Raw genomic sequence first — 25,860 nt, 5'->3', positions numbered from 1 at the left:
ATGGCATTTTTCATCCTAAGTCCTTCAGAGTTGTCTTGGATCATTGTATTCCTGAGAACAGCTAAGTCATTCACAGTTTATCACCTTACAATACTGTTGCTACTGTGTACACGACACATTTTACTTTGCATCAGCTCGTGTAAGTCTTGCAAGCACAATAGTGTTCCATCACCATCACATAAGGGGTATGTATCGTATTTTGAAGGGTAAGTATGAATTGTATTTTGAAGGGTATGATTAAATTAATTTTGTTTTCTGTTTTTAATGGAGACGAGAATAAACAAAATCTTTTGATGCACTAGATACATCAGCTATGGACAGCTATTGCTGCTAACCACCTCCAGGCTAGGAAAAAGAAGCAATCATGATACACACAAGGTCTTATGAGAAATCTCTGGCAAAACATAGATAGCCAATTCCTCACTTTTTATATATAAGTTGGGTGGGAATTAAGGAAAACCTCTTACTACTCATTTGAGAATCAGGGAACTGTCTCAGAACATGAGTAATTTTTTTTTTTTTTAACCACTGAACAGACTGAAAACAGTACAGGCTTTTTTCTTTTAATATGAAAGGCTGAGTTATATGGACATCAGATGCTACTTGCTGAAATGGCCTTCTCAAAGAAAAGTTCTTCAATTGTTCTCATCAAATATATCCCTTCAGCTTTTTTCCAGGTTATATTATTCTTTTCCTTTAAAGTTCCTCTGGTCATCCCATAGGAATGGTGGGTGATGGGGGAGAGGAAGATGGAGCAGAAAATTCCTCTTACCTGTGCTTCCATACGAGCTCTACGCTCTTCTTCCTCCTTCCTTTTCCTCATATTTTCATTCTCTTGTTTGGCTTCAGAGACAGCTTGAAGGAACTGGTCGAAGATGCCGAAGAACTCATCTGGCTGTATTTTGCCTGCTTCTTCCCCAAAGTGCTTCACTGCCTTCGTAAACTGTGGAAAGGGATGTTTAAGGGGTTAAGGAAGGTAGCCAAGACAAGTCCATTAACAGTATCACTGGAGTAAACGAGCTTAAGGAGAGCCTTTACATGCTCTCCTACCTAAATAATCTGATGGAGTGAATTGAGCACAACCTTAACCTTCTGAGAAACTTGTTGGTTATAATTCTAACATGAACACGTCAGTCTGTAACTCATATTTTCTTATTTCTGTACATTTTGTCCCTGCACTAGGTTTCATCTAGGGGGAGAGGGAGCAGGGTTGAGTTTTTCATCATCGTTAACTCTAAGTGCCTAGCTATAGTAACCTAGTAGACATTTAATAAAAATTTGTTGATTTCAGGGTATCTAACACTTTTTAGAACCTTTTATACCTTTATTTCAGTGGGATACCCATTACTCAATATTGTTTAACACAATGGATTAAGTAGATTTTTATTAACTAAATATAAAATAATGAAGCAAAATAGGGTGGGACTCAACACTAAAGCATCATAAAACAAACAGGGAAGGGAATAAGCATTTATATAGACCCTATCATGTGCCAAGCACTGTACCAAGGACTTCTTAATAAAAAAAACCAAAAATTATCACATTTGATCCTCACAAACAACCCTGAGAGGTAGGCACTATTATGACCCCCCCCACTTTTGCATTTGAGGAAACTAAGGCAAACAGAAGGTGACTTGCCATGGGTCACACTGCTAGTGTCTGAGGCCACTTTGAACTCAGGTCTTCCAGACTCCAGACCCAGCACTCTATCCACTGTGCCACCAAGTAGGTGACAGCAAAAACAGCAGGGGTACTAACTACCACAGTTAGTAGTGGGCACGACTTGGGTGAAGACCCAATAAGAGAGACTGAGAAAGAACAGTAAGTCAGGGAGGAGGAAAATTAAAAGAGCATACTTAGTGTCATGAAAACCAAAAGAGGACTACCAGGAGCAGAAAGTGGTCAGTGTTAAAAGCTGCAGAGAGGTCATTTAATTAGAAAACAGAAACTTGGCTTTGAAAAAAAGTTGACAGAATGTATCTCCCTCCCTTCATTGCAGTAGTGGGAGATAAGGGTACAGAATATTGTATATATTGTCAGCTGCTTTTTTCCTTCTTTCTTTTTAAAAAATTCTATGTCACAAAGGATGGCTCCCTGGGAAGAAAGCAAGTTATCTGTTTCATATTTGGAAATGAACGCAATTTAAAAACAAAAGAAACAATAATATATATTAAAGCCATCACCAAAAAAGAAATAGGAAAAAAACACCAGAAAGAAATTGCTTTGTTCACATATGACACCTAGTTTTCCATTTCCTTTAAAAATTTCAAGGATGTATCAAGATAGGATCAGGCAATCTGTGGCTGAGTCATTAAAGTATTAGAGTCTGGTAACTTCTAGCAGTCCTGAATAACCTCTTTATCTGGTAATCCCTGTACTGGAAAATGTACGTATATTTTAGTTGCAGAATATTGTGGAAACCTGGGCCCAAACCCAAACTCACACACCCATTTAAAAGCTGGTCCTGTGGATTTGATGTTGTTTCTTTAAAGATTAACTCCTCCATTGTCTCTTGCCAAATTGCTTTTCATTGTACTCCAGAGCAGCAAGAACCATTTGGGCATGCTAAGTTGGCCCTGGCACACACACAGCATTTGTAGGGGGTATGTGATGGAAATTAAAGCTGGAAGCATGGCTGCTGACACTAGCTAATTTCAAAATATGTGTCTGAGGAGTCAATAGATGGCATTGAGCCAGCTGGTGCTGACTGCAGCCTTGTGATAGAAGTGTAGTGTAGTGGGAAGGGACTGGGCTTGATCTGAAGACCCAGATTCCAGGCCCTGCTCTGGTAACGACCACTTGTGTGACCAGGGCAAATCTCTTTACTCTCTGAGTCTTATTTTCTTTGCTACATTGGCTTTATCTTGTCTTATTTAAATATAATTATGACAAATTATCATGAATATCAGCCATAGATAACTACCTTCTAGTTCAGGGCTTCTGAAACTTTTTTCCACTGGCAACCCCTTTACTGCCCACATGATCTTGGGCAAATCTCTTAACTTCAGGTTTATCACACTGTGTGGCCTGAGGGCATATGCAGTGCAAAATGCATGCATGCTTTGTGTTCAGAACCAAGGCTGCAGGGAACTTTTGAGAAGCATCACAGGCAGGCACTGCCAGAAACACCTTGGATTCATTACATGTTTGATTTTTAATTAGATTTTGGTCATTGCACATTCAGAAACCTTTTGCTGTTGCCAAATTTTTTGTGACTCATCATGACCCAGTTTAAAAAGTGCTGTGTCTAAGTTAACCAGGTGCATTGGTAACTAAGGTGGGGCTCCAGGTGGGGCAAATGAAGGAAGGTCTGATTATATCTTTGACCCCAAGTAGGCCCAAAACCCCTAGCTACTAGGTGCTAAGCCTATGTGGGCACGAAGCCCTCAGGGTCCTAAGGGGAGTTGCTAATACCAGAGCCAATAGTAAGAGCTTAAGTTCTGGTCCCTCAGATGATGTTTGATGACAGCTAAAGAGTGCATAAAAAGGGAAGACAGAGGTATTTGCTTAAGGTTCTTACTCCAGGAGGCACGGGACTCTGGGCAGCTGCTCTAAGGGCCTTCCAGCTGAACTCAGATGTTTATGGTTTTCTTGGTAACTATGAATTGTATTTGGTCTGTTGATGTTTGTAATTTGTTTGTATTTGCTCTGAAGCTCAGGGTGCTGGCTTTTTCCCTTGAACTAAGTGAATGACATTTGTATGCTGGATTAAAGTAAAATTGTTAACCCTTTAATGTTGCTTTCCTTAGTAAAGCAGATCAAAAGAACCTGTTTGGTAGCTTTCTGTGTGCTGGTTGTTGGTGGGTCTTACACCCCTTCAGCAGCTGCTAGCAGATTGTTGAAACACCAGTCCTCAATATCATCTTCATCCTTCACTAAAATCCTACTCTGATTCCTCATGGTGGCATGAAGGTAACTCATGATCCTTAAAGGCTACTCCCACAAGATTAAAACTACACCAAGCTCTTGGTACCTCATATGACTGACATAATCTAATAACAGATGATTATCACATATACTTTCTCATTCCTTTCCAGGCCACACTCCAGACTTCCTCTATCATTCCCCAGCTCTTCAGTGTTGGAATCCACACATTGGAAGTACTATCTCTTTGATGGGAGGGCTGCTCCCAGAACCACATTTAAGGAGGATGCTCAAGCAGGGTGTAGTCCACTCCTATTTAGACTATACTCAGGACTTCTACTCCATCCCAGCCTGGCCACCCCAATCCCCCACCCCTGCCTAGACACCTTTATCTCCCTTCTTCAGCTTCCTTTTCAGGTGTGGTCTTTCCCTATTAGAATGCAAATTCCTTGTCTTTCTTTCAAATTGTATTTCCACACTAGTGCTCAGCAAATAGTAAACTTTAATAAATGCTAAATGACTGACTGATGTGAGTCAAGCAGTCTTCCTCCCCTCCAAAGTTTGGAAGGGGTTCCTGGAGTTTGGCTATGAAAGAGAGTACAGATTACAGGATGATAGTTTGAGGGTGTGGCAGATTTTTTTTGGAGGGGGGAGGTGAGGCAGTTGAGGTTAAGTGATTTACCCAAGGTCACACAGTAGTAAATGTCAAATGTCTGAGGCCAGATTTGAACTCAGGTCCTCCTGACTCCAGGGCTGGTGCTCTATTCACTATGCCAACTAGCTGCCCCAGGGGTGGCAGATTTTTAAAGATTTTTTAAGAATAGGGAAAGTTTGGGCATGTTTGCAGGCAGTAGAGAGGGAATCAATAGAGTTTCAAGATTAAAGTTTCAATAGAATCTTTTCTCTTTTTTCTTTAAGTTAATGAAGAGATCAGTGAGGACAATTTGTTAGAGAAGACAGGAGAGGATGATAGAGGAGTTGGCCGTGTCAAGAAGAAGATCAGAGACTGAAGTAAGTGATGAAGAAAGAATAGGGGATGATACCAAACAGTTTTAAAATGCAAAGAAAAGGAGAAGGTGGCACCTATGGTGAGTAGTCTGTATTTTCTTAGTAAAGTACGAGGTGAGGTCCTTAGCTAAGAGGGTGGGTGTGGGAAAGCTTGAGGAGAAAAAAGGAAAGATTTAAAATATAATCTGTGTGGGGGGGAGACAGAGAATTATTTAGGAAGGGGTAAAATGATTGCCTAGCATTGGGGGCCCTGCTGAAATTAGATAATATAAATTTATAACGGACTCAGTTGGCTTAATTTTGTGATTTCTTCTAGCTCCTTTTAGCAAAATGTGAGCAAAAGTAGGGGGAGAGCATATAGGTGGAATAATCTGGAGTTGGAGTTTGGTTAAGGTGTAAGCATAAGGACTGTACATGTACAGCCTATATCAGATTGCATGCTGTCTTGGGGAAGGGGGAGGGAGAAATAAATTTGGAACTCAAAATCTTATTAGTTGAAATAGTTGATAGTTGAAAACGATCTTTACATGTAATTTGAAAAAAATGAAACCCTATTAAGTGGAAAAAAAATTGACAAGGGGATAAAGGACTTGAGTGTAGAGGACAGGGTAGTGTTAAATGAGTCAACAATAAATAAGGTCAAGATTGAGACAGGATAGAAGTGGTTATCAGTACGATGATGGCTTAGGAGTATTGAGGGATGGAGTTCTTAGAGGTCCTAGTGAAATTAGAGGAATGAGGTAGGGCTGAGAGAGTCTTGGTAGAACTTGGCAGGGGCCCTTCAGGGACCTGAGGTTGTCTCCAGAGATTCATTCACCTAAAGTGCTTTGTAGGGAAAGTTCTATAGAAATCTAATACATCAGCGCAAATTAATCAGGATTATTCAGAGATTAGTGATTTATTTCAAAGTAATCAGTGAGTCAAAATGCTTTGTGAATTATAAAATGAAATGCTATGTAAATGGGAGCGATCTTGGAGTTAAGAAAACCTAAGTTCAAAGCCTACTTCAAACACTTATTAGCTGAGTGACCTTGTGCAAGTCACTTTGACTCAGTTTCCTCATCTGTAAACTGGGGATAGGAATAGCACCTAACTTTCAGGGTTGATGTGAGGATCAAATGAGATAATATTTTTAAAGCACTTTGCAAATTTGAAGTGGTATTTTTATACACACACGTATACATATATGCACACCCATGTGTAAATGTATAACAAATTAGCTATCAGTACTGTTAATAATATCGAACTATAATTATGAAAAAAAAATTTAAATCAAATGCCTGCTCTAAAGTGACTAAGGGAAAAATGAACATAACATTAAAGTTGTTTTAAGTTGCTTAGAGCCTTCAATCTACAGGAAAAAAATGCCAGTGAAGCTCTTTCCTCTAATTACTGACTTTAGGCTTGAAAATGAACCCAATCTAAGTTGTATAAGTCTATTGATTTAGGGAAAGAATCAATCGTCACTTTCCTTCCTGCCTCATAGAGTCTGGCTCATGTTCTTGTCTTGTCCCTGCTTAAATATTCGTCAACAGTATCAAGCCTGCACGTAACTCACACCAGAAGAGAGGATCGCGCTCGGTGAGACTTACCAGTTCTTTAGCTTCATTTAGAAGGTCTTCAACATCAGAAAAGCTGAAGCTGGCTACTGCAATGAACTGGCTAACGACAGAGACGAACTTGTCTCCAGGCTGAGACAGCTGAGATTTCTGGTATTCCAGTTCCTTAAACACACATAATTTTGTTCTCCATGTTACTCTTCAAAGTCACAGATAACTCTATTCTTCCGTTGCCAAGCCCAAATTTAACCAAACCTGTCCATGCTCATTTATTCACTTACATACTTTTCCCCACCCTCTCATTCACAGAGACACTTAATGCATATACGTAGGTATTGATCGCCATGTCTTCCCATTGCTAAAAATCATCAGTGGTTTCTCGCTGTCTAGAAGATAAAACACATACTGCTCGACCTGGCATTTAAGGCCTTCCACAGTCTAGCTTCAAACTACATTCTAGTTTTTATTTAGCATTATCTCCCCTTAATGCAGTCTCTATGTTCCAGCCATCTTAGAATATTGTTCCTTAATCTCATGTCTTTTTTTTTCCTTTTAACATTTCAATTCATTATTTGTTTCATTCTTTTGTTCTTGAATATTGAGTCCCAAATTCTCTCCCTCTCTCTCTTCCCCACCCACTGAAAAGACAAGCAATGATATCAATTATACATGTGAAATCATGCAAAACATATTTCCATGTTAATCATACTTCCCAAAAAAAAGCAAGAAAAATAAAGTGAGAAAATTATACTTCAAATTGCACTCAGAGTTCATCAGTTCTCTCACGGGAGGAGGATAGCATTTTTTCATCATGAGTCCTTTATAATTGTCTTAGATGACTGTATTGATCAGAGCACCCACGTCTTTCACAGTTGCTCATTATTACTGTGCACAAGGATCTTCTAGTTCCTCTCACTTCACTTTGAATCAGCTCATATAGATGTTGCCATGTTTTTTCTGAAACCATCTCCCTCATCATTTTCCCCACAGGACAATAGTAGTCCATCAAAATCATATGCCACAACTTGTTCAGCTACTCCCCAATTAATGAGCACTCCCCGCTGGATATATGAAGGTCCAAATAGGCTGAAGAAGCCCTATTCTTACATCTTTAAATACCATACTATACTGATTGGTAGGCTGACACCGAGTGCTATAAAGCATGATAAATGGAAAAAAATACCCATATGAGGAGTCAGAAGACCCAAGTTCAGTCCTAGCTCTTCCATTAACTTGCTATGTGACCTTGGGTGAATTATTTTATTACTACGAGTTTGTTTCCTGATCTGTAAAATTATAAGGTTGACTCTGATAATCCTTCTAACCTAAGCAATTTATGAATCCCCTCAGAAATGACAATTTTTTTTCCTGTAAAGTCTTTTGTAAATGCTGCCTTCACAACAACCCCGCTAGGCATATGGTTTCAGCATAATTCCCATTTTGTTAGTGAGGAAACTGTGGCTAAGTGGAATTCCCGTGGTCTTGCCTGCACCTAGTAATTGTCTTGGGGGGGGGGGGGGCGGGGGATTAGGTGCCTCCAGACACTGAGTGTGAGACTCTACACTTTACACCATACTGCTCTGAGAAAGGGAGTGGGGGAGTCTCAGAAAAAATAATGGTTCTAATTAACTAGAGATTCCATCATTAGAGCTTGAGTAAGAGGGTTATTTCATTTGAATTTCCTTTGATTTCCTTTACAGGCCACATTGAATCAGCAGCTCGGATGCAGAGGACAGAACGTACTGTCCTTACGCAGGCTTTTGGGTTTAGTTTCTGTCATTACTATTCCCATGAAAGCCTTTCACTAAACGGAGATGAAATTGCACAGAATAGGGCCATAAAGCAAGATGATCTCCAGACTGACTGACCCTTCTACAGAATGACCTAAAAGAAATTGCAGGAATGCCTTATGTGCTCATCTCATGGTGCCTGTGGCTACTGGGGCCAAAAGAAAAATATTTCACCAAATGAGGTCATCACCTTTTGTTACTTAATTGAACAAAAAAATAAAGATAATTTGGGGGTTATGCATACAGTCTCCTCTTTCTCCTTTCAACACATTCCCCTAATGTTACAAGAAAATAAACAAAAGGTTAGGCACTATGGCATTTTATTTATAATTAGATGTTAGGGATTAGGACTGGTGCTGTGATGCAGCCGGTGTGGGGAGCGCCCTGACAGGAACTTCCTCTACCAATGTAGGTCAGCATTTTTTCTACAACTTATAGAGTATTACAGAGAGCACTGTAAAGTTTAATAAGTTATCCAAGGTCACAATACCAGAATGTGTTGGAAGTGGGACTCGGACCCAGGTCTTTTAGCTTCTGAGATAAGTTCTTTATCTACTATGCTTCATGCTGTCTTTCTGAAATAGACGTGTCTTCAAAAACCTGGGCAGCTACGTGAGGTGACAGATAGAGTGCTGGGCCTGGAGTCAAGAAGATTTGAGTTCAAATTTGGCCTCAGACACTTACTAGCTTAGTGACCTTAGGCAAGTCACTTAACCCTGCTTACCTCAGTTTCCTCATCTGTAAAATGAACTGGAGAAGGAAATGGCAAACCGCTCTAGTATCTTTGCCAAGAAAACCCCAAATGGGGTCACAGAGAGTTAGGCACAATTGAAACGACTCAACAACAACTTCAAGAAGCTAAATTATTCATGTATGTACAGCCTGTATCAGCTTGCACGCTGTCTTGGGGAGGGAAAGAAAATTTAGAACTCAAAATCTTACGGAAATGAATGTTGAAAACTAAACATAAATAAAATTTTAAAAGAAGCTAAATTACTTTAAATAACATAGTTTTATCATTTCCTAATCTCCTCATCCTGAAGTGATTTCTTCAAGTCTTGCAAATTCTATAGCACTATATTTATACCTTGCTTATTCAAGAAATTTGAGTTTAACATTTATTATTAAGCACTTATGTGCAGAATCTTCTAAGTGAAGGGGGAGATACAAAATTTAGATTAATATGGTTTCTGCCTTAATGTGGGTTGGAATCCAGTAAAAGGGATACGACCCATATATATAGAAGTATATAATAAAATAGTATATAAATTCATGAGATTGTCTAGCTGAATGAGATACAAATATTTCAAAACTTTACTCTATGTCTGGTTCAATTGTTTGATTAATTATGCTTTTTTTGAGGGGGGATACTTTTACATTTATGGTATAAATAATACATTTTAAATAAAACACTTTTTGAAAGGTCATAACCAACATGATGGAATTTGCTACCCATTCCTGACAGAGAGGTGATGAACTCAAAGTACAAACTGAAATACACACACACACATATATGTGTGTGTGTATATATACACACACACACACACACACACACACACACACACACACACACACACAGATATATATATATATTGGACATGGACAACAAAGCAATTTGGTTTGCTTGACTAGGGTATTTGTTATGAGCTTTGTTTTTCTTTCCTTTTCAATTGAGGGGGAGGGAGGTGGGAAGGAATGAAGGCAGATTTGTGTTAATTTTTAAAAATACAATTAAGTTCTTAAAAAGTTTGTTGAGAGAAGTACAAGCTAAGTCTTAAGTGAAATTGAGGAGGAATGATCATTAATAAATAGAATAAAGGCATAGGAGGGAGAGAAAAGGAGAAAAAGCATTCAAGAGGATATGGCACTTAGATGGGCTTTAAATAATAGGAATTAAACAGAAATTCAACCTAGAACTCAGGTCAGACTTTCATTTCAGATTTTTCCCCACAATTCCACACTGCTTTGGAAAAAGCATGCTCCACCTTACCCTCCAGCCCCTCTACACAAACATTCTTTATCTCACTGCCAGATAAAAACTACTAGAACCAGAAATAGTGAAAATGGCTTAGGAATCTAACCAAGGAATACTCACGGCCTCCACAGCTTTCAGACCACTTCTCAGGGTATTTATTTCTTTGTCCAGCTCAGTCATGCTGTTGTAAATAGCAACACCTCAGTAAGAAATCCATTCATAAACAATAACATTCAATGTTCATACTCATCCGACCAGTTTACTTTATACTACTTAATTTTCTTTTATTTCAAGGTTTCTCTCAGAAAAACCACTTGCAATAAAATAAAGTCTGGAAGTGGCTCAATATTTGCTTCTTCTTAAACTCTTTTTGATTTTGTTTTTTAACAACCCACAGGAACACGTGTAGATTCAAAAATCATGTATTGGATACAACCCCTATCGACATTCTATCTAAAATGGAGGCAAAAGCTTAATTTATGTAAGCTGCTCCATACATGATGCTTTGCTATACTTGGCTCCCTTCACATAACTAAATAAAATGGGTTGAGTTAAAGTCATGTTTACATTCTGTGCCCTTAAAGCTTGAACACTGCTACAATTCTAGAATTATAAATGCTGCAGTTTTAAATTCCAACCAAAATGAATTCTATTGAGCTGGTTTTCATAAATTTTGTATGTAAACCAATTTTTTTTTTGGACCCCTTTCCCAACTGTCTTTGAGTCTTTTACTAATGACTAGAGTTTTTATATAGCACACTAGAGAATTTACCCACAAGTTGACTTCATTTAGATTATTTTTTCATGTCACTATTCCAGACTTTGGCATTTTACTTTACTTCACAGTCAGTGAGCCAGTCTTGACGCCCAGAAGATCTGGGTTCAAGTCCTTTTCTGACACATGTAGGCTGTGTAACCCGGAACAAGTCAAATAACTTCTCAATGTTTTTCTAGGCAACTCTCTAAAACTGTAAGTTGTGGAGAAGGTGTAGACCTACTCTGGTAGAGGAAGTTTCCTTACTTGGCAAGTATAGCAAAGGTTCAGCCCGCATCCCTAAAACATTACACACTCAGGCAAGAAAATTACTTTTGCTCATTATATCAAACTTGCAGTCTGATTGTAAGGAAATAAATATATACGGTGACAATTTAATATAGAAGTAAATAAAGAAAGCCCTAAAACAGTAAATATAAATGAAGGTCTGGAGGAAGGCAGTGAGGAACAGCCAAATCTATGAATTTTCTGAGACTCTTTGTTGTAAAAGTTGTTTTTCTTTGGTGTATATACCTTCCATCTCTCTTTTCAGTTTTATTACTGCTTATCACTAAAGCTTTTGTTTTTGGCTGAGGGAAGGCATGGACAGTAATAAAAAAATTAATCTTAAACATAGGCCCTATATTTGCTTAACCACTGATGCTCCTTTGTAGAAGGATGCATGGCCAGCCTGCTTTTTCTTTCAATACTGTCATATCTCCATGTTATGCTAAGACATAACCTCTCTGGGTTAAATGTAAAAATGAGGAAGTTCATAACCTCTAGGGGTCCCTTTCCATCTCTAAATCTATGTTCATAGACTAAAACCCACTTGTTCCTCTATATATTTCTTTAAACAAAGCCACTAACTTTTTAAATGTCACTATCCTTCTACAGTATTTGCTTAATACAAATTGGAATGTTTAAGTCCCCTTGAAATTGTTTGTCTATGAGTTTATACTAAATTTAAAAAATATATGAAGGGGTAATTAGTTGACGACCCATGAGTCACTACCTAATGATGCTTAAGAAAATTGTAAAAAAAGTTATAAAATATAAAAACCAGTATTGTCCTAGCTCCTTTGAGGAGTGGTGACCTCCCTTCTGTGCAGCAGGCTTAAAGTCTACACAATTCCAAAGTGAGTAACTCAGGCTACACTGTATAAGTGCCAGAAATAAGAGGGCACAGTTCAATGTTCACATATTGGCCACAGGAAAGCAAATAGAAGGAACTCCAACAGGCAAAGCCAATGATTTCAGAGGATGAAATATTTTACAAGTGAGGTACAAAACTAGAGAAAAACAAAGAGCCAGATCACTCCCACTGAACGAGCCCAGCACTTACTTAACTTTTGCTGCTTGTGGGATATCACGTAATTCCTCATTGAGATGGAGTACCTTGGGATATTTCTTTTCCACAATGGTTATAAGATAGTGCAAAAGGGTAATGTTCCTATAATGAGAGCAGGGAGAGTGTTAGGAACGATCAACATTTACCTTTGATTCACATAATTTAACTGTCTTTAATAGATAATAAAGATATTGAATATATATAATTATACATACACACATATGTATAATTACATATGTATGTGTAAGTATATGTTATATGTGTCTGTATGTATGTGTGTGTATATATATAGAGAGAGAGAGAGGGAGAGAGAGAAGGAGAAAGAGGGAGGGAGAGGGGGAGAGGGAAGGGGAGAAGGAGAGGGAGGGGGAGGGGGAGGGGAAGGGGAGAAGGAGAAGGAGAGAGAGAGGGAGAGGGAGAGGGGGAGGGGAGGGGAGGGGGAGGGGGAGAGATATCTCACAATTCCTAACGGGGCTAGACTAAAGTCGACTTTTACAATGTAGCTATCCAAAAAAAAAAAAAGACAGGAGTGGGGTTTGCTAGGAAAACTAATAATACAATGGTAGGATAAATAGGTTAAGTAGTTCCCCTTAAGAACAAACTATATTTAACCCAGTTGGCTACAATCGATATGCTGTCTACAAATCATTCCTGTCAAAGTTGGCCTTCCACTTTTAAGATTCTTTCATTAAATGCCTCTATTTGATAAACTCATTCTGCTGTCTGAACAGGGTTGATGAGAAAGGCAAGATGTCCTAAAATAAGCTCTAGTTATGACACCATGTGTATTGGAATCTCTGCAACAATCTCATGGTTCAAATAGTCCTAGGACCCAATTTTTTTTTTTTAGCTCCAAGACATACCAATTGGATATGTAAGCACCTGCTAGGCTAATGGCTTGAGAGGTGGCAGGGTGGATGGGGCACTAGACCAGGAGTCAGGAAGATCAGGTGGCCCTGGGTGATTCACGGAACCTCTCAGGGCCTCAGTTTCCTCTATATAATGAGGGAGTTGGATGCAATTGCCTCTAAGGAGCCTTCCATCTCTAAATCTATCATTCTATAAACTTTACTTTGTGTATATTAAAAAGATGAAGCTGATACTCTAGGCCAGGTACGTACAAAGGTTTTCCATACCGAATCACATAATCAGAAATTAATGTATAGGCTTCCTGAATTTAGCTATATAATTAAATTGCACTTCAATTATAATTCATCAGTGCCTGTTAGCATGACACCTAGCAACAATCAGTCACGCAATGGTAGAAATGGGCAGATGTTTAGCTCTACTGACCAATAGGGTTAGGGTTAGGGTTAGCTTACATGTGCTAGCAATTCAGTTAGCATGTCTTGCCCAAAAATCTCAGGGGAGCTTCCCAAGAGCACGTAGGCATATCTGGCCCACAGTTTGCAGGTTAGATGCTTTGGTGCCAAGTTCAGAGTTATTATATGAACTCCAAAATAATATTTTAAAACAGATTTATCTTTTAAAAAGTAATGATTCTAGTGAGCTACGACAGTTACCAGACTTCTCAACCCACAAACACATTCTCAGTGGAGAAGGTTAGTGGGAAAAGCTGCGGGGGTGGAAGGAGTTAAGGGTTTGGCCACCGCCCCTGGGGCAGCGGAGGTGTTGCTTCCGGCCCCAGGCCCACCTGGTAGGAGGAATTAAGTGGCGGATCACAGCAGGAGTGCAGAGCCTGCTGAAGATCTAAGTCCAGTCCGGGTTGGGGGTTCTTGGGGAAGGAGGAGTGCTGGTGTGGCAGAGCTGGCGCATCGCCCCCAAACGTGGAACATAGAACTTTTTAGTTTACAAGGAGTCATACCCCGATGAAAAACTCAAGGGTCAAGTTAGTTGGTTGGGAATATGGCCAGGCAGTGAAAACACACCCAGATTCAGTCTCAGACTCTGGATTCTTTCTTTGGTGACAAAGAAGACCAAAACATACAGCCTAAAGAAGTCAACAAAGTGAAAGAGCCTACAACAAAAGCCTCCAAGAAAAACATGAACTGGTACCAGGCCATGGAAGAGCTCAAAAAGGATTTGGAAAAGCAAGTTAGAGAAGTAGAGGAAAAATTGGGAAGAGAAATGAGAAGGATGCGAGAAAACCATGAAAAACAAGTCAATGACTTGCTAAAGGAGACCCAAACAATACTGAAAAATACACTGAAGAAAACAACACCTTAAAAAATAGACTAACTCAAATGGCAAAAGAGCTCCAAAAAGCCAATGAGGAGAAGGAATGCCTTGAAAGGCAGAATTAGGCAAATGGAAAAGGAGGTCCAACGGACCACTGAAGAAAATACTACCTTAAAAATTAGATTGGAGCAAGTGGAAGCTAGTGACTTTATGAGAAATCAAGATATCATAAAACAGAACCAAAGGAATGAAAAAATGGAAGACAATGTGAAATATCTCCTTGGAAAAACCACTGACCTGGAAAATAGATCCAGGAGAGATAATTTAAAAATGATTGGAGTACCTGAAAGCCATGATCAAAAAAAGAGCCTAGATATCATCTTTCAAGAAATTATCAAGGAGAACTGCCCTGATATTCTAGAGCCACAGGGCAAAATAGAAATTGAAAGAATCCACCGATCGCCTCCTCAAATAGATCCCAAAAAGAAATCTCCTAGGAATATTGTCGCCAAATTCCAGAGCTCCCAGATCAAGGAGAAAATACTGCAAGCAGCCAGAAAGAAACAATTTGAATATTGTGGAAACACAATCAGAATAACCCAAGATCTGGCAGCCTCTACATTAAGAGATCGAAGGGCTTGGAATACGATATTCCAGAGGTCAATGGAGCTAGGATTAAAACCTAGAATCACCTACCCAGCAAAACTGAGTATCATGCTCCAAGGCAAAATATGGATTTTCAATAAAACAGAGGACTTTCAAGCTTTCTCAGTGAAAAGACCAGAGCTGAATAGAAAATCTGACTTTCAAACACAAGAATCAAGAGAAGCATAAAAAGGTAAACAAGACAGAGAAATCATAAGGGACCTACTAAAGTTGAATTGTTTTGTTTACATTCCTATATAGAAAGATGATGTGTATGATTCATGAGACCTCAATATCATAGTAGCTGAAAGGAATACGCATATATATATATGTTTATGTATATATATATATATATACACACACACATATATATAAGTGAATGTGCATGTATGTATATATGTATGTGTGTATATATATATATATATATATATATATATATATATATATATAAAGAGAGAGAGAGAGAGAGTGGACACGGTGAGTTGACGATGAAGGGAAGATATCTAAAAGAAATAAAATCAAATTAAGGTATGAGAGAGGAATATATTGAGAGAAGGAGATAGGGAGACATGGAATGGGATGGATTATCTCGCATAAAGGTGGCAAGAGGAAGCAGCTCTGTGGGAGGAGGGGAGAGGGCAGGTGAGGGGGGAATGAGTGAATCTTGCTCTCATCAAATTTGGCCTGAGGAGGGAATACCTCCTCAGGATATCTTACCCCACAGGAAAGAAGAGGGAAGAAGATAAAAAAGAGGGGGGGGCAGATGGGGGTGGAGGTAATCAAAAACAAACACTTTGGAAAGGGGACAGGGTCAAGGGAGAAAATTCAATAAAGGGGGATGGGTTGGGAAGGAGCAAAATATAGTTAGTCTTTCACAACATGAGTATTGTGGAAGGGTTATACATAAGGATACACACGTGGCCTATGTTGAATTGCTTGACTTCTTAGGGAGGGTGGGTCGGAAGGGAAGAGGGGAGAGAATTTGGAACTCAAAGTTTTAAAAACAGGTGTTCAAAAACAACAAAAAAAAGTTTTTGCATGCCACTAGAAAATAAGATACACAGGTAATGGGGTGTAGAAATTTATCTTGCCCTACAAGAAAGGAAGGGAAAAGGGGATGGGAGGGGAGTGGGGTGACAGAAGGGAGAGCTGAATGGGGAACAGGGCAACCAAAATATAAGTCATCTTGGAGTGGGGGGGAGGGTAGAAATGGGGAGAAAATTTGTAATTCAAACTCTTGTGAAAATCAATGCTGAAAACTAAATATGTTAAATAAATAAATAAAAAATAAATAAATAAAAAGTAATGATTCTGCTTGATCCAGATACATCTGAATCGGTAAGATTTCAAATAATGTTTCTACTACCATGAGTGAATAGAGCGCTGGACTTGAAGTCAAGGAGACTCGGGTTCAAACCCTGCTCTGACATCATGGGCATGACCATGGGTAAATCTCAACATCTGCAAGCCTCAATTTCCTTAACTGCATAATGGGGATAATATTATCCACCGTATACCTATACCTCATAGTGCTTTAAGGGCCAAATGAGATGTAAAATGCTTTATCTATTTTCAAATGTTAAACAAGTGCCAATGACTATTATTATAATAATATCTAGGTCTGCCTCTCTCTCCAATTATAATCAGTTCAGATAGAAAGTATTCTGCTTTATGCTAAGAGCCAGGGTCTGATTATCTGCTGATTGCGTGTTCATGTAATTTTGACTATCCCAGTCTTTCTCCTTTCCATATTTGGGGGGGGGTCCCAATAATCAGAGCAAAACTGATCAGCATATGATAATTAATATGTATGAAGCACTTGGCACCTAGCAAAGCACTTCAGACTTAATTTGAATTTTCTTCTTATTTCAAAGCCCAAATACATTTGTTAACATCATAAGGAATGAAGCAAATAATTACTTTAAATATTTTAATCACAATTTTTGGTGGTGGAATGGGTGTATGTCTATGAACCTTGATTATACAAGATGTGGACTGCTTATTCAATTTCTGTCCAAATATAGGCTTATCCATTTAAACACTGATTCTTGAAGACTGGTAACAGAAGAAAAGTGAATATCGAACAGCCATAAATATACAAGGAACCAAAAAAGACTATGCTTTAGTTAAGTCTCCGGTAGCTTGATTCTTTTCAAAGCTTCGTTTGGTACAACAGTGATTACACTGAGCACTGACCAACCTACTATTTATAGCGTCCTATAGTTCAAAATTCAGGCCACGAAAAGAGCAAAACACTAAGATTTGTTAAAACATCTAATATTTTAGGAACACACTAAATAAATCTTGCCACAGTTTCACTTTGACATCTCATAGCACCACATTCATGTCTCTTATGTGCATATTGTACTTTAAATTATAATCACTTGTGCATATGTATTAATTTCCTCTATCAGGCTGCTGACTCATTGAAGAAAGGACCTAATTTTCCTCTGTACCTCTCCACCACCAATTCCGACTTCTACTCCTCACACCCTGGTTTCCTGCCTTAAAAGTAGCAGCTACTTACTACATATTTATGAAAGGAATGAATGAACATTAGACTAAGAAAAGGCAGCATGTAGTGGAAGCTATTGTATAAGCATGATTTAGCTAGTGACACGACTGGATGTGTTTCAGTTTCATCTATAAAATAAAAATAACACTTCTTGTCCTGTTTACTTGTCAGGGTTACTGCGAGGTTCAGATGACATAACAGGTGCAAACCAACCTACTGAAGACCACGTAAATATGAAATGTATTTATTATTACATAACAGGTCAGTAAAAATTCCAAGCCGAGAAAATGTTGCTGAATTGTCTTTCAATAAACCACACCTTCCAAATGTGAACAGCAGGGATATCACCATAATTTGCGATAGTTACAAACATGTTATAGCAATTGGCTTTTCTAGAATGGATTTACAGTGTGAGCTGTGTAGATCCAGAGACATCTCCATCCCAAAAGTTCTAATGGACTGCTTGTAACCGCCCTGGGGTAGAGACTTCCAAACCCATATTAGACTGATGGGCCACAGCTGAACACACTGTACCTTGATCACAATATCATGAAAACATTGGATCTCTCTGAAAATGAAAGATGAACAACAATAAAAACAGCTTCTAGAGTTGACATCTGTGTGCTCCACACAATTACAATGTACATAGAAGAGTGCAAATACACTAAAACCACTCTACATGAAAATAATTTGGAGGCAGGGCTGTGTTTCTCAAAACTCTGTTGAATTCAGTAGGTACTTGGTATGTACTAGGTTGGGCAGTGGAGCAGCAGACAGCATGCTGGGCCTGGAATCAGGAAGACTCATCTTACTTAGTTCATATCTGGCCTCAGATTTATTTAGCTGTGTAACCCTGAGAAAGTCACTTAACCCTGTTTGCCTCAGCTTCCTCATCTGTAAAATGAGTTAGAAAAGGAAATGGCAAAGCACTCCAGTATCTTTGCCAAGGAAACCCCCAAAAGGGGTCATGAAGAGTCAGATGTGACTGAACAACTAAATAACAAGAACAAAATTCCGATAAGGACTTATTGGAATACTAATTTCCGGGCACTGCATTAGGATCCGGGTATACAAAGACAAAACAAAGTCCAATCCCTGTTCTCATGATCACTTTCGGCTATAAAATTCTATTGAGGTAGCAGAGGAGATATGATATATATTATATGTAACATATATAAGAATAAACACAATAATTTAAAGAGGAAAAAAGCACTCACAACCAGGGGCAGCATCAGGAAAATTCTACTGTTAGAGGAGAGTTGAAGGAAGGTAGGACTTACAAGAGGCCCAGGGGAAGAGGTAGTGTATTTCAAGCACAGAGAATAGTTCATTCAAAGGCTGGGAGGTGGTAGATTGCAGGATCAGAAAGCTAGAGGCCACCAATTTCAACTCCTTCATTTTTCAGATATGGAAATTGAGGTCTAGAGAGGTTAAATGACTTGTCTAAGGACATAGAGGGTTAAGTGGTAGAGTTGGGATTTAGAACTCAGGGGTCTTTGGATTCAAAACCCAGTGCTCTTTCTACTGTACTAGATAAAAAAAAAGTGTCCTATAATATTATACTAGAAATATAACATATAGAATACAGATATCCTAGCAATAACTATTTACCAAGTGCATAACTAACAGGAAGGGACTTTGTTGCTGCTGTCATTTAGTTGTGTCCAACTCTTCCTGACTCTATTTGGGGTTTCCTTGGCAAAGATACTGGAATGGTTTGCCACTTCCTTCTCCAGCTCATTTTATAGATGAGGAAACTGAGGCAAACAGGGTTAAGTGACTGCCCAGGGTCATACAGCTATTAAGTGTCTGAGGTCAGATTTGAAGTCAGACTTTCCTGACTCTAAGCCCAGTATTCTATTCACTGCACCACCTAGCAATAAGTATTCACCAAGTTTATAACAACCAGGAAAGGCGTTATCTACTTCATACTACATACAACCAAGTCTACATGTGAATTTTTGTAGCTTTAATGACTAATGTGCTTCAATGGACCTGTAATATTAACATATGAATAAACCCTCTAACAGGATAAGTCATAACTTACCCATACTATCTCATCTTGTTTGATTCTTGTTCATGTTTTCCCTGGTAAATGCTCCAGGGGGTGGGAGAATGCGGTCCACCCTATGTCCTGGATACCTTCTTCCAGATCTTTTCACATTATGTTGGTCCATGAGTTTATCAGTTGTCCCTTGCTCAGATGAATAAATGTTTCATCCTCATAGCAATGAAAAACTCTGTTTTGGACTCCCCAAAACATTGCCCTGAGAGTTGAACCTCTTTATTCTCAGTGAATGAAATAGATAGTAGAGGACAAAAATTACCCAGAGAAAATTTAAAAGAGAAAAGTCTCTAAGTGACAGCTTTCTCAGGCATCACAGGTTACATGAGGGACCAACCAAAGCCTTCTGCCTATATGAAATTATGCTGTCTTCCTGTGAGAGAAGAGCTCATTCCAAGAACTTTTCAACACTGCAATCATTAGAAAACAGGTCACCTGTCCCCCAATCTCTCTTATGAAGAATACTCCAAATCCCAGAGTTTAGCAGTATCCCAGTTTCAATACTAGAATAAACTTCTCAAGATACTAAAAACAAACTTCCCCTATCAGATGGTAGAAAAATTAAACAGAGAACTATAATGGACTTCCAACTCCAAATGGGAGATATTAGGGACTTCATTTGACAGGAGAAAATGGGTAACTTTATTTTTAAAGAATGTTTGTGTCATATAATATATACTTGGCTTCAAAAGAACACTAACCAGCTGCTGCCTTTTGTGAACAGATGCAAGCAATAGGATTCCATCAAATGTGGGTTAAAAGACTAATCAAATGTCCCAGCTCTATTATCATTATTAACATCTATTACACCACAGAGACACTTATTAATTGATAACAATGTGATTGCCAAATATTCTGATAAGAGTAGTTAGTTCCTAACTTTATGAGGGAGAGGAATAAATGGGAGTGCCTCTTTGAAGTTTATGCACTCAGACAATACTGCTAAACCAAAATTTATACATTTTTCAAATGAATGATCAATATCATTAGAAGAACTGTGGCAGAGCAAAGAGGAAGAGAGATGTAAGAAAACTGAAGACACAGACCCAGTCCTAAAACATCTTACAAATGCAGGTGAAGTTACATAACATGCACATTAAAAGAAAAAAAGGCAACTTCTTCACACAATAATAAATTTAAAGTAATATAGAATAGGCATTGTTCATAAGGGTTGAAAGGATGCCAAGAGCATGGTCAAGTGAAAAAGAAGCTTTCCTGAGGGAAGTGGGTTTTGAGCCAGGGTTTGAAAGCAGAGAAGGAATGATGAATGATATTCCAGACTGGGGAACACTCAGAGAGGGATGAACAAGCTATGTGTCTGTGTTAGTGGAGGCAATAAGCAAGCAAACAGATTTTTGAAGTAATGGTGAATATGCGATTGAGACAGGAGGAGGGTGCATGATTTAGTGTTAGGCCTGAAGCATCAGGCATAATTTAGTTTGGAGATATTAGACAAAGAGAGTGACTGAAGATCTTAAGAGCAAGAAAGTAAAATGATAAAAACAGTATTTCAGGAAGAGAATATTCAACAAAGAAAGGAAGATTGGAGAGCGAAGAGCCAGAAGGCAGGGAGTCTGTTGCAGTAACCCATACACAATGTCAAGAGAACTTATATCAATGCTGTAACCACAAACAAGGTGTTGACTTGAGGGACTGAAGAAGCAATATGCTTAACTTGGTAATAAACTGGGTGTAAAAGGTGGGGAGAGATAAAGCAAAGAGTCAAAGGCTTTGCTTTTCGAAAGAATGACAAAAGGGTAGTGCCTTTGAAAAGCACATGTGAAATTAGGAATTGACCAGAGGTAAGAGCTCAGTTTCTGTCATAAAGAGTTCAAAAATTTCTATGCAGAGCCATCTTATAACTAGTGACATGGGTAAATATAAGATGAGAGAAGTCTATAGATTGAGATCTGGGAGTCACTTGCATATAAGTGGCAATTAAAACCATACAAACAGCTAAGTGTCTTCAGGTCAAAGTTTAGAGAAAGCAGTAAGCCTTGGAAAATAACAATTAGGGTTAAAGGTTGAAGAGAAGAGGAGCCAGGGGAGGAGCCAGAAAAAAATGTCAGTGATAAATGGAAACCTGGAAGAATCTGGGATCCTGGAGGACAGGGGTGACAGGAGAAAGAATAAAAGGCAAAAGCTCAAACCAAATATCAGAAGGTACTTACTTGTCGATGCTAGATTTTGTATCGGCGATCTTATTGAGGCTGGAGAGCTTGAATCCATATGCGTTACCTCTCTGGCCTTTATTCATGTAATTTCCAAAAGCCAGGACTACTTCTAACAATTGCCGCAAGGCAGGGCTTTTCAGCACCTCCTCTGAACCAATTCGAATTGCTGAAAAACAAAATACAAACTATGTAGTTTTGGGGTTTTCTGTACTTTGTCCATATGAGCAAAATATTTTAAAAAAATCTGGACTGTTATACTATTAGTAGGATATCTAGGTGGTGGTGAAGTAGATAGAATACTGGACTTGGAAACAGGAAGACTCATCTTGAGTTCAAATCCAGCAACACACATTTAATTAGCTGTGTGACCCTGGGCAAGTCATTTAACCTTATCTACCTCTGTTTCCTCATCTGTAAAATGAGCTGGAGAAGGAAATGGTAAACCACTCCAGACTATTAGTGACCATTTTGGGAAATTTTAAAAGCCAGAAGCAAAATGTGAAGGGATGAGGGAAGGGAATGAAGGGAATGACTGAGATCACCTGCCAGTGCTGTTAAAGTCAACACTAGAAAGGCTACAAAATTTGAAACTTCATCTTCTACCCTAAACACCTATTAATAAATGGGAGAACATCACTTACACAGATGGTGTCCTCTATTTTCAAATTTATTAATAAATATTTTCCCATCCTTCTGAACCAGATAACATTATCCCCATCCCAACGATGAAACTGTCAGGTTTGTCTCACACAACATTGCTAGTGAGTGTCGGGACTGAGATTCTCCAGAGGATTCTCAATTTTAGGCCTCCCTTTCATAATTACTCGATAGGCAAGTGTCTTATACATATTTCAGATATTTGAAAACCATGCATAATTTTCTTTTCCCAATAGTATTATTGAGACTACAGTACTGTCTTTCAGAAAAAACACAGGAATAGGACCCCACTATGATGTAATTCATTACATAGTTTTAGACATATGGTGGATCAAATCATGTGCCTCTCCCTTTCTCTCAAACTCCCAACGAAAGTAAACAGAGGAAGAGGCTATAACACTGTTGGTCCATGAGGTGGGTGTTAGTCCTGTCTCCTAGCACCATCATAAAAGGCTTCTACTGTCCCTGCAAACATGTCTATACATGGCAGAAAGAGTCACCAGTGTTTCTATCGCTTTCATTGTAAATCAGTAAGGAGCTCATGTTCACTATTTGCACTCTTAAAAAGTGACACAAAATACCTGGCTCTGCTAGGAAATTGATAATCCCCATTGTTAGTCTTTCAGTCAGGCCCATTCATTTACCTTCAACTTTGGGTTTAACTTCAGCCACGCGCTCGGCAAACTTCTTTTTGAAGTATAAGGATTGTAACCTTTGCTGATAATGGTTTATTCTGTAAGAGCAAACACAGGCTAATTAACATTAATTTGATACCAGTGCCTGTATGAGTACAGGGAGAGACCAGGGAGGGGTTGCCACCAGACATCCACAATGGTTCCTCAGGCACAGGTGCAGGAGGCAACCAGCCAAGTTTGCTTTGAGAGGATGTTTTTCCCCCGTGACCTGGGTCGGGGAAAGATGGTAGAAAAACCCCTCTGACCCAACACGACCAAGGGTAGTAAATGGTCTTCAGAAGAAGGTACATTTAGCCATTGTCAAACAAAGTCATTGTCACACGCTCAGAAGTTGGAAAGTTTTGGACATTTTTTTTATACACAGAGGGAAGAAAAAAATAATAATGCACTTTTGCGTTATTGTATTAATGCATTAATTTGCACTAATGAGAAAATTTAGTAACCTGTGAATTACAATCTACTACTTAATGCCACACAGAGTTATCTCTTGGCAAAACTGCTTAGTGTCTTCGGTATGCCCTCATTACACCTGGTCCTTCGCCCTTAGAACCTCATTGGATCAATCTGCTCCCCAAATACACAGGACTTTTCTCTATCCCAACTGTAAACATATAGCTGAAAAATCAATCTGGGTTAGAAGACATCTGAGAAAGTCACTCTAGGCAACTCTTTGCATTTTATCAATGAGAAAACTTTTGTTGTCTATACTGGTGAATCTAATGGTGTTGATTTCAGGCCTAGGAGGAGGACAACATACCCCAAATTATATTGTGTAGATGGCCAACGACTTTCCCTAACCATTCATGGGGCTGGCCTTGTTCCACTATCTCTAAATCGTATGTCCTACAGTAAAGTGGGATTGTAAATTGTTCCTCCTTCCCCTCAACAGTCTAAATCCAAAGAGGGTGTGTGTATATGTGTGTGTGTGTAGTTGAACCATGGCAGTCAAGAACATGAAGTAAAAATTATGTTCACCTCTGGATTACCCTTAATATGAGAAGAGTTTGTTTCTAATCAAACCCAAATATTTAAGAACCAATGGTCCCCTTGGGCAGTCCTGGACTAACATATTCTGAAGCAGACTGTTTCTCAGGTGGGAACAGCCTCCTGAGTACCCATGAGCCATGGTGAACATGGACCTGAGCCTAAGGACCACCTCCTGTTTGGTCTGGGCAAAAACAACCTCCAGAGCATCACCATTGTTAAACGTGTTCCCACATAGGTGAGAAGGGTGGAAAGGGAAACACTATTGAGAAAAACGACCACTAATGATAGGGGAGAAAAGTGGTACTGACTGACACGAGGCAGAAGTTTGGAGATTCCTCACTAGCATGATGAGCAAGAGAATTATTTCTACGTTTTAAAAAAATAAAATCAATTCCAAACAATCCTGAAAGAGGAAGGGTTTAGAGCACTGAGAGGCATCAAAGGGAAATTTCCCATTTACATAGTCAAGCTGGTTCTACAACATGAGTAGTTTTACTCTAATTTGAACTGGTAAGATGAACTAGGTCCAGCTACACAAATATATCCCTGCATCAAAAGCAATTATTCCTTAGTGACAACATCACACTAAGGGAGATAAATGACAACTGAACTAATTGTAAGTATGCTCAAACATACCGGCTCATCTCAAAAAGGAACCTATCAGCTTTTGCCATCCGATCCAGCTCATGCTTGTGCTCCTCCAGCAGGTCAATATCACTTTTTTCAGGAACAAATTTCAGGAGCTAAGAGAAATACATCAAAAGACATGTTTATGAACATTTCTCCCCCACTTTGCATTGTTCCATCTCTTACTTCCCTGAATTTCTGATATCCTTGTGGTTGGCACCATACTTGACAACTTACCATCTTATCCTCTACTTGTTTATAACAGTAATAATAGCCAGCATTTACATAGTGCTTTAAAGTCTCATCTGGCTCACAACAACTGTGTGAGGTCAGTATTTATTATCATCCTCATTTTACAGATGAAGAAACTGAGGCCAAGACAGGTGTATGGTCTTGGCCAGGGTCACACAGCTACTAAGTTCCTGAAGTGGGATTTGAACTCAGGTCTTTCTGATTCCATGTCCAACACTTTTCTATCCACTGAGCCAATCGAGTCTTTTCTTCCCAACTGGACTGTAAGTTTCTAGAGGACAGGGACCAGGTCTTGTTCTCCTCTATCTGACATAATTCTGGGCCAGATAACAATAAAAAGTATTTGATTCCTTGTCACAATTTACAGTAAATGTTTAAAAAAAAAGGGGGGATGGGGATCCTCATTCATAGCAGTCCCCAGCCATCCAACTCTGATTCTACGATCCTGAATAAACCTTTCAAGATATTACAAATAGAAACGGGTGTACCGAGGGAGGAATATATTGAGAGAGGGAGAAAGGGAGAGATAGAATGGGGTAAATTATCTTCCATAAAAGTGGCAAGAAAAAGCAGTTCTGTAGGAAGGGAAGAAGGGGCAGGTGAGGGGGAATGAGTCAATCTTGCTCTCATTGGAATTGACCTGAGGAGGGAATAACAAACACACTCAATTGGGTATCTTACCCCACAGGAAAGAAGGAGGAAGGAGATAAAAAAGGGGGGATGATAGAAGGGAGGGCAGATAGGGGGAGGAGGTAATAAAAAACAAACACTTTCAAAAAGGGACGGGGCCAAGGGAGAAAACT

The 25,860-nt window shown here is 39.0% G+C and overlaps 1 protein-coding gene across 3 annotated transcripts in view; it reads right to left on the bottom strand.

Annotated features, from left to right (window-relative positions):
- The window catches only part of DAAM1 (dishevelled associated activator of morphogenesis 1), a 223,212-nt gene that overhangs the window by 3,325 nt on the left and 194,027 nt on the right, over positions 1-25,860 (bottom strand). For all 3 annotated transcript variants that reach the window (XM_036734415.1, XM_036734418.1, XM_036734417.1), the window contains exons 18-24: positions 24,815-24,921; positions 23,141-23,229; positions 21,837-22,005; positions 12,296-12,403; positions 10,317-10,377; positions 6,465-6,596; positions 773-943 (exon numbers count right to left, since the gene is read on the bottom strand). In XM_036734415.1, coding sequence (XP_036590310.1) covers positions 773-943; positions 6,465-6,596; positions 10,317-10,377; positions 12,296-12,403; positions 21,837-22,005; positions 23,141-23,229; positions 24,815-24,921 — 837 coding nt within the window. The remainder of the gene's footprint in view (positions 1-772; positions 944-6,464; positions 6,597-10,316; positions 10,378-12,295; positions 12,404-21,836; positions 22,006-23,140; positions 23,230-24,814; positions 24,922-25,860) is intronic.

This window comes from Trichosurus vulpecula, chromosome 8 (assembly GCF_011100635.1).
Source record: "Trichosurus vulpecula isolate mTriVul1 chromosome 8, mTriVul1.pri, whole genome shotgun sequence".
Lineage (NCBI taxonomy): Eukaryota > Metazoa > Chordata > Mammalia > Diprotodontia > Phalangeridae > Trichosurus > Trichosurus vulpecula.
This window is presented reverse-complemented; position numbering and strand designations above follow the sequence as displayed.